At 49.8% G+C, this 10,020-nt stretch overlaps 1 protein-coding gene across 1 annotated transcript in view; it reads left to right on the top strand.

The window, feature by feature from the left end:
* Positions 1–2: 2 nt before the first annotated feature.
* Positions 3–10,020, top strand: part of CABLES1 (Cdk5 and Abl enzyme substrate 1) — a gene marked incomplete at both ends in the record, with an annotated part of 110,954 nt that continues 100,936 nt past the window's right edge. The window contains 2 exon segments of the mRNA XM_006151593.2: positions 3–143; positions 145–287. Coding sequence (XP_006151655.2) covers positions 3–143; positions 145–287 — 284 coding nt within the window.

The raw sequence follows: 10,020 nt of genomic DNA, 5'->3' as shown, positions 1-10,020 counted from the left end.
TTTTCGCCGCCTGTGCTCAGCCGCAGCTGTCTGACGGGCACCGAGGCGCCGGGCAGGAGGAGTTGGAGGAGGACGATGCCTTTACCAGTGTACACGTGCCGGCGGCCGCCTTCTTGGGCTCCGGGACCCCCGGGGGCGGGGGTCGGCAGTCGGGGCCGCCTCAACTCGTTCACTCAGGGAATCCTGCCCATCGCTTTCTCCAGGCAGACTTCACAGAACTACTGCCCCCTGGAGCAACCGGGCCCGGGCGGCAGCACCAGCGCCTTGGAGCAGCTGCAGAGGTCCCGGTGAGTATGCAGGACGCGACTAGCGCCCGGCCTCCGGCCGGCTCTGTGCTAGGGGCACCAGTAGCTCCCCACCTTCCCGCACCCTGCTGGAGCCTGGGCCCTTGCCTGGAATTCTAGACCGCGAGGACACGCGGAAGAGGGACAGCCTCCAGGCAGTGCGCGGCCACACGTGGGTACGCGATCCCAACACTCTTAGAGCAAAAGCACCACGCTCAGGCGGTGGGTGGGGAGTTGTGAGTTGCAGGAGCCCACCCAAACAAAGCGGCACCCAAACCTCGCAGCACTAGGAAGAGAACACGGACTTCCTGGAGCCAGGGCCAGACCCCGAGGTGCGCTCTCCTCACTTCGGGCAAGATTGCTTGGGGCGCAGGGTAGAGCAGTAGGTCCGGCCGGGGGGGGGCTGAGCTGTGCGCTTAACCCAAACTTGTAGTGGACACGCGTTACCCTCCCGAGAACGTGACCCTCCGGAAAAATTCCTGCCTTCTCTCAATCTTCCCAGGAAATTTGGCCTACTCTTTTTGCTTTCCTAAGAAGTGATTTAGTCCTTTCTTTCTCTTGAACCAGGCTCTGGGCTTGCAGGGCGGGAGGAAATAAGGCTGGGAGAATTATTCTTTTTCATCATTCTAAGATGAATTTGCTTGAGTTGGTTAAAACCTTGTACTTGCTAGTTTAAGTTATCCGCAGGTATTAGGCATCTTAGCAAAAACACGAGGTGGTGGACCTTTGCGTTGTGTTCAGGATAGCGGGAGCTTGCTGCCCTGTGTTTACAGGGCTGGGGGGATTAAACCATAGGAGGCAGCTGGTGTGGAGATTAGGGGAGAACCCGAATGGGATCAGGTACCGAAATGCTGGCTGTTTCCTGGGCTCGTCATCCATTGTTACTTGCTAAAGCTTCCTATGAAGTTGGTTATAGCATAACCTCCCATCTTGGCTGGGCTTTTAACTTCCTAAGGCCTCAGTTTCCCCTTCTGGGATACCACAAGCATCAAGGTGGGAAGGGAGGGCATTCTCTGTTTCAGCCTATCTTTGTAATGATTTTTCTTTTCAAAAACTTTTGAAACCCAGGTTTGCTCTGGTCTAAGTATGAAGGTGGCCTGTTCCTCTCCCAATGGGCAAAAGTAGAACAAGAGGGGGCTATTCTAGAAGTTTGCTCTTAGCCTGTTCTTCCTACCTGGGAGAAAGCTTGGCTGTACTCCACCCGTGGTGTTTGGAGTGCACATAGTTTGCAGGCGGGGGTGTGCAGCTGCGGAGCAGAACCATGATTGCATGGATGAATTAGTGACACGAGATGCAGGTGACAGTCTGGCTCTGGCATTTCTTGTCAGGGCACAAATCTTTCCATTAGCGGACTAGCCGTGGGAGGGGAATCCCTGGTTTCTGGGCAAGTGGTGCACACTCAGCAGTTTCTAGGCAGCTGGATATCACTCCCTGGCTTGTAATGACTCCCCGGTTTGAGTCTAAGCCCAGCCAGTCAGGGTCAGGAGAGGAATTATAATAAACATACATGTTATTCTAAGCCAGTGTGCGAGGCTGGCCTGAGTCTTCCTGATAGGCAGATGTATTCCTGCAGAAAGCAGCTGGAGATCAAGTTACCTTGCACTCGGTCTCCAAGAAACATATTTCAAGGGATATGGAGGATCTTGTATGTTAGTATTACTGAGCCAAAGAATATCCAGAACTTAATCTCTAGTCCTATAAATATGAACCTTTTAGGTGTTTTATTGATCCTTCCCACCCCAACATACACATTAAGGTGAGTGAGTCCATATCAGATGCATCTTTACCTGACAGTGACATTCATCTTACTATTTCTGAGTAATCCTTAACTGGCAGCTTGATAGGCAGTTTTTATTAAGGTTGTCAACAGAAACAGCATCAGATATGATGTACAGAGAGGGGGTAATAGGTAAAACTGATTCAAGACAGGCCTTTTACGGAAGGCTAGCTTGGCTATGACGTAGCAATGAACTTGGAATATCCTAGGATGCTTTGTTTGCTACACAGTGCAGCTTTTGAGAACTTTGCAGTGTGCTGCTTTTATGATCCCTAGGGTACTTTCTCCTGCCCAGGCAAATCGTGATTTAAGAGTACAAACTCATCTGAAAAAGGCCTGGGGCTAGCTTCAAGAATGCCAATTGCTTTCCTGGTCTTACCTGTCTTTAAGAAATCTTGCTAGCCTGAGTGCTGTCATATACTACACAGATGTTCTCCTGGAATGTTGTTTATAAAACAAGTTAAACTTTCCTTGGATTCATTCCCTGAAATTGAAGGCATTCCATAGAACTTTAATCTTCAAAAGCAGGGCTCAGGACCTAAAGCTTCACTGGGAGTTCTTCAAAATGCAAATTATAAGGGCTCACTCCAGATCCTCAGGTGATTTATACACAGGTGAAAGCTTGGGAAGTGTTGCCTTACTGAATCTGAAATCTGCCTCCCCCTCTTTTTTTATTAATCCAAAATTTCATGTGTCGTCAGGCTTTTTACAGGCACATAAAAATCAGAGTTACTCACTCTGAACCCTTGAAACTCTCTCTTCCACCTGAACATTTATAAAGCCAATCACAATGAAAGATTTGGATTTCTAAACTGAAATACAGTGGAGAGGGAAATTTCTGTGCCTCGGCCTTGGCACGTGTAGGTGCTTGGTAAATGCATGTTGGTGCAATGCTTATGCCATCTCTGCATTCTGGCCTGGATACTTGACATCTGTCACATTAACCCTCACAGCCACGCTGTGTAGACTCCCTCACAGGTGAGGAGACCATGGGGCTCAGCCAGGTTGAGTAACGAATGCCTCGGGCTGAACCAGTTACTGAGAGGCACATATGACCAGACCCAGTTTGGGCCAGGCTAGGAACCCGGATCTTGGCGTCTTCCTCAACACCCTATCATGTCACCGTACCTGGTCCTCAGACCCATAATTATGTTTGAGCTGTCGATGTAATGTTTGCCTGGGATGCCGCAGACGGGTTACACGGGTGCGATCGTCATCCTCCCAAATTTAGCCTTGTTCCGAGCCCCCAGCTTTGCTGCTCCTTCTGTCTCTGTTCTGTTGGCGTGTCCGTGGGTCCCTGGACCATGGGCCTGCTGGTCTTCCCAGCCCCGTGGGCAGGACTGAGCTCTGGGAAGCCAGCACACTGGGGGTTGCTGAGGTGTCAGAGGAGCCAGAAAGATGCCTTCTAGCTTCACACTCTTATCAGGTTTCCCTGCCAAGGCAGTGAGCCCTGCATCAGGAAGGTGTTAATAGGTGAAAGGGAGTGTAAATTTATAGGTGCGTTTTAAGGGTTCCTCTGACTTTAAAAACTTCATAGCTGGGGGCCAGCATGCAGGATGGTGGTTAAGGCGCTAGACTTCCACATGGGTGACCACATTCGAGTCCTGGACTGGTGGCTTGAAAATCACGCTTGGTGTGTGTGCCTGCGTGTGTGCCCAAAATCCTGAGAGAAGGGATTGCACCGTGGCCATCCTCCCTAGGGGGTGATTTTTCACTCTGTCACTGGCCAGCGGCCTATGGCAAAACCTAAAACAAAACAAGAACTTCACAGCTGGCAGCTGCCCCACGGCTGACCTCTCACAGCCGCCCAGAAGCACTAGACAGCCCAGGTAGGCCCCTCACTGTAAGTGCAGAGTCACCTGGAGGCATCTTCAGAATGTCTTCCTGGTTAACTCCCTGGGATACAGATGGGCCACATGTTGAGGAAGGAAGTTTTATGCTTTATTACAATCTGTTCTTAAGGTACAAGTGAGGGAGCCAGGATTCAGAGATGGTAAGTCACTTGCCCGAGGTCGCTCAGCAGTGATGGCAGCGCTCAGGTGCACACCTGAATGCTTAGGCTTGCCGAGTTGTAGCTCGTACTTAGCATCCTCCCTCTGCTTTGCTCCTCTTGGAGAAAGCTGGGCTTGTGCCGTGTCATCTGTGTCTTTGCTGAAATGAAAAATGTGGGCCAGGAACCAGCAGTTAGCGTAATGGCTATGTCGCTGGACTCCCACATAGGCGACCGCGGTTCGTGTCCCAGACCCGGTGGCTTAAAACTCACGCCAGGCGCGTGTGCGTGCGTGCCCAAGATCCCGAGAGGAGAATGGAGGAGAAGGGATTGCGGCGTGACCATCCCCCCCTGGGGGGTGATTTCTCGCTTTTTGTCTCTATGTCTCTCTCTGTCTGGTGAGCGCACGCGCCCTACAATGAAAATCTCTCAAAAAAAAAAAAAAAGTGGGCCAACCAGGGGATTGAGAACCAGAGTAAGGGAGAGAAAATGGACTTTCTTTCCTAATGTTGACACCACATTGCTTTGTGACTTCAAACAAGTCACCGCTCTGCCCAGCTGGAAGCCACCTGGTCCCTCTAGATTTCAAGAAGTCTGTAAAGGACTTTGATCCCGTCAGTAATAAGCAAACACAAGTTATTGTTGAGCCATTTTTCCAGCAACACGAGTTACGAAAAACAGCTCCAGGCCTGGCCCAGCCAGGCCCTGCCAGGGGCTGAAACAAGCCACCCTCTTTGTAGTCACAACTCTGAAATGTGGGCGAAGTCAGAAGGCAAAACAAATCAGAGGTCTCCTCACCACAAGCCAGTGCCCAGTGAGCACTGCAAGTTCAAGTGTGACCCAAGTGTGACCCTTTGCTCTCTGGCAGGGGTAGAGGAGGCCACCGCATGGCTCTGCAACAGTGCCAGCAGCTGTTTCAGGGAGCCCTGGGTGTCTGGGCTTTTTTCCCTAATGGAAAAGTGAGTCCTTAGTCGGGGAGAGAGCCAAGGCTGAGGGCCTTTATAGTAGAAGGGGAGGGAATGGCAGGTAAGCCTGAGATGTGAGCTCACGGGAGGGAAGGATGTCAGATCAGCACTGGGGAACCCTGGATTCTGGGCCTCACTTTCCTTAAGGAAGTGAAAGGTTGGGGTAGATAAGTACATCAACTCTTCCAGGTCTGGGATTCCAAGAGTCTCAACCCTGTGGCCCATGGACGCCCAGGGCAGGTGTAGTTCGGGGATGAGTGGCTCTGACTCTAACCTAGAGCAGCATGCATTAAGTTTGTTCGGTGGCTCCAGTTGGCCGAACATGCACAAATGGATGGATGAAGGGGCTGCCCTCTGCAAGGAGGAACTGTCTCAGCCACCTTCAGCTCTGCTCCTCAGGCAGTGGAAGCATCCCACCTGCGCTGACAACTTCGGGAGGCCATCCAGCCTGGAAGCCACTGCCCAGTGAGGTGGTCAGAACCCCACATACACCCTCCCCCCATTTTGGAGGTGATCTGTAGTAACCTCTGTTACTGAAGGGCCCTCACATTTACAAAACACTCCTGTAGACACTGATTACAGCCCCCAGACAACCTGGAGGAGCAGAATCCAAGGTCACAGCGGGCAAGGAGCCTCCATAGGAGCTTTGTTATCTGGCAGGTATGTAGTAGAGAACATTCTAGTATTGAGACTTAATGCACTATGTCAATTCGTTCAGCAAACAGTGAACATAATGAGTATCAATGATGAGACTCTGCTCTGCTAGTCATGGGTGATACAGATGCACAATGGGATCCCTGTCAGTGTCGGGGTGACGTAGGTAAACAGGTGATTTAGTGCAGTGATGAGTACTAGCTTCGAGGTGAGCTTGTCGCTGGAGCCTCCACTGGGCCCTGACGCAGTGCTGTGGACACAGACAGTGAACAGGAGCAGGCGTTATTCTAGGCACTTTATGGGGATTGCGTTCATATTTGCAATAACCATGAGACAGCACTACTCTTCACCGCCCCTGTTTTGCAGCAGAGAGAGGTTAAGTAACGTTCCCCGGGTCCCTCAGCCCCCAGGAGCTGGGAGCTCTTTGTTGTGTGGGAGCTGAGTTTGAAGCTAGGCAGTCTGACTTCAGGATCTGGGCTCCTAACACCCCTGCCATGCTGTAGGTTTATAGGTCAGGCTCATAAATGCTTGTTAAATTTGCTTCAGCTGAACTGGGCAAAAGTTGACCTAAATGGTCATAGAGGTCACTATTCACTCTGTGATTTCCTTATTTAGGATTTGCCTTTCTGTTGTCCAGGGAGGACTCTGCCTGAGGGCCCAGAGGACAGTCTAGGGGAAACAGGGATTCCTATGAATACAGCCATTCAGTCCCACCCTGCACCTGCGGGTGGGGCCCCTCTTCTCAGCACAGCTGGGTCCTGTCCCCCTTGTGGCCGCTCTTCACACACCCTGGGCTGTGCAGAGCAAGGTGCAGTAGGAGTGTGAACCCGGCATCCCAGAGGAAGGCATTTGTAGCTCTGCCGCTTGTTCTGTCACCCCTAAAATGGGAATGGTAACACTACCCCTCCCCAGGTGTGTCTCCTTCATTTAGACTGTCTGCTTTTTTTTTTGGAGAGGTTTTCACTATAGGGTGCGTGCGCTCGCCAGACAGACAGAGAGAGAGAGAGACAGAAAGCGAGAAATCCCCCGCCAGGGGGTTGGTCATGCCGCAATCCCTACTCCTCCATTCTCCTCTCAGGATCTTGGGCACGCACGCACGCACACGCACCCAGCGTGAGTTCTAAGCCACCGGGTCCAGGACGCGAACTGCGGTCGACTACATGGGAGTCCAGCAACATAGCCATTACGCTAACTGCTGGTTCCCTAGACTGTCTGTTTTTTCATCATCAACCTTCCCTCAGCCCAGGTGTTGGCATGCTGTGGCCCACGAGCCAGCTCTGCCCCACGGGCAGTTTATAAATTGCATTTTCTTGGAAACAGCCCTTCTTGCTGGTGCATGTATCGTTCGTTTATGGCTGTGCTTGTGGTACCGTGGCAGAATCGAGTAGCTGCAACAGAGACTACGTGGCCATGAAGCCCAGGCGCCCCTGCCCTGGCTGGTCACAGAACAAGCCTGTCCCCTGCCCTAGCCCTCCACTCTGAGCCCAGGAGAAACATGAGCCCCCTTGGCCCCTTCTTCCATTCTCACTGTCCATACTGAAGTTCATGCCCTGAAAGACGTGGTGGCCTTCTGTTTGGACTCCGTCTCTCTGGGGTTCCACAGGGACCTTTCTGAAACCCACATCTGATTCTGTCAGTCTGAAATTCCTTCCTTTTTTTTTTTTTTTTTTTGTATTTTACTTTTGCAAGAAGGTGTGTGCACTCACCAGAGAATCCCTTTTCCTCCGTGTCCCTGCATTTGGGGTTTGGGGCACACACGTACCTGGTGTGTTTCTACACCAGCCAGGTCTGGGATTTGAACTGCGCAGTCGATCATATGAGATCCAGGTGCCTTAGCCATCACACCACGGGTGTGCGAGGCAGCTGCTGCCATGTCTCCTGGTTGCCACCGCGACCTCCTCTGCTCGCCACATAGCCTCCAAGGCTTGTCCCTGCCTACTGTGTAGGCGCTTTACAGAGGGCACCACACTGCCAGTGCCTTGGCTCCAGCACTCATCGGCTTCTCCCTGGAAAAGGCCCCTCCGCCCTCTTACACAGATGCCCCTTCCTTCCGGATCCAGTCCCCTACAGAGCAGGGCCCAGCCACCCAGCCCTGCCCATACAGTGCTTTCTCCTCTGATTCTGATTCCCTGCTCTCCTGGGAGGTCAGGAGCCTCCTAATGGATCAGCCTGGGGCCGGGCTCACACCAGGATGCATGGGCCCGCTCTGCAGAGCGACTGCGAGAGTGACTGTGGCACACAATTCTCTGACAGTGTTAGTGCGGAAATGGGATGACAAGACACCAGTCAGACAGAAACTCTTGGAAATCTCAGGACACCTTTCTCCTCCAAGCCCCACTCAACCTGGTCACTGTTCTCCCCTCAACCCAGACTCCTTGTGACTGTTCTCGATTGGTGTCCAACATGGCTCGACGTGTGAGACTCCAATCGACATTAAGATCTAAAAAAAAATACACCCAAAAAATAGACTTCCTCATTCTAAAAATTATGACTATACCTAAACAAAACAGACGTCATGTTTTATAATTTTTGTTCCTATACTTTAAATACTTTACCTTTTAAAATAAAATCTATACACCCACCCCGACTAAAGCACGGCTTCCAGCAGTTCTCCACTCCCTACACCCCAGGGCTTTTATTTTTTTACCCAGCAGTCACCTCTGATTCTCTCTTTCTTCAGTCTGCTTACCTCTCCTTCCTCAATTCTGTGCTGGAATAACATCCTGCCTTGAATGTTCCTGTCCCTTCTGCAGGAGAGAGGTGAGATGGGTTGTCTTGAGCTCCACTACCAAGCCTACCCAGCCTGTACCTGCTTTTCCCCCCTCCCCAGGGAGCAGGAGAACACATGTGGGATTCTAAGCACTTCTCGTGTGCTATGTGCTTCACATACATTATTTTGCTTGGCAATCCTGAGAAATAGGGATCATATCTGTTTTAGAGCCTGGATGGATTGAAGAAACTTACCTAAGGGCTCATATCTGGAATATAGAGATAGAATTAAATCCTAGTTTCTGTGGCTTCTAAGCTGGATTGCTGGTAGACTCAGTCGGAGCTGGCTCCCACAGATCTAATAGAGATGATGGTGGAAATATGAGTTGGTAGGTTAACCTAGAGTCTGTCATAGTGAGAGCATTCACACCCAAGAATTGACCAGTGCTGCAGGCCAGGGCTTTTTTTTTTTTTTTTTTTTTTATCTTTTTCTTCTTTTTTTTTCTTTTTTAAGAAAGATTTTTGTTATAGCGCACAAGTGCTCACCAGAGAGACAGAAAGTGAAAATCATGCCCTGGGGAGGATGGCCACAATTCCCAAGAGAAGAACAGATCTCCTCCTTTCTCCTCCTGGGGTTTTGGGCATGCATGCACATGGACCCAGAGTCTCAAGCCACCAGGTCTGGGACTTGAACCATGGTTGGCCATGTGGAATTCCAACACCTTTACCACTGCACCACCTGCTGGCCCCTCCTTTACCTTCTTCCAGAGAGCTAGCGTATTAGCATGTTCACTAAAGAAATATCACACATCTACCCTGTTCTTCCCTTTGGGGGCTATGCCAAATGTTGCCATCAAAGCCAGCATGTTGAAAGCCAGATGCTTTGAGTCTGCTGGTTAACACAACGATATGAAGTTTCCCCACCACCTATTTTTCCATCTCAAAAAATTGTGCGCCCTCAAGTTTCAGCCTGTGTACAACTTGAAAGCCAAACTTTTCATAGGGGCTTATTTGGATCACTTAGGGATATATGTAGTAATCATAAAATCATTAGCTATTACTTTCTCTTACAAATTGTGTAATTTTATTTTTGTTTAGTTTTTAAAAGCCTCCAAGAACATATAATCAATCAGGATTTCCTTTTTTTCCTCCCTCTCTTTGTGTCAGTAGTTTGGATAATTGTACACTAGCTTATATTTAACGAGGTTATCATTAACGAGGTTTGAGGTTTATTGCTGTACATTTAGTCACACAGACAAAAGCTTGTAAAGCAGAACACGCAAATGCTAGCAGTTTAGGACTTGGAATATTGTAATAATGTATGTGTGCATGAAAGGACCCAGTCTGGTCCCTGACGTAAAGGACAGGGTGTAATTAAGTCTAAGTTAAGTTTTATGAGAAATAAATGGAAAACCATTCAACAAGAGACTAATAAAACTTTTGAGAATGCCAAAGATTTCTATGTGCCTAGCTCATTGATTTTTATCTTTATTTTTGTGGGTGGTTTATTTGTTTTTTTGTTTGTTTGTTTTTTTTTGCTATGGGACACATGTGCTGACCGGATAGACAGAAAGTAAGAAATCACCTCTGAAGGGGGATGGCCTAGCCACAATCTCTTGTCCTCCATTTTCCTCTCAGGAT

This window comes from Tupaia chinensis, unplaced genomic scaffold (assembly GCF_000334495.1).
Source record: "Tupaia chinensis unplaced genomic scaffold, TupChi_1.0 Scaffold000320_2, whole genome shotgun sequence".
Lineage (NCBI taxonomy): Eukaryota > Metazoa > Chordata > Mammalia > Scandentia > Tupaiidae > Tupaia > Tupaia belangeri.
Note: the sequence above shows the minus strand (reverse complement) of the source record. Positions and strands in the feature narration are given on the sequence as shown.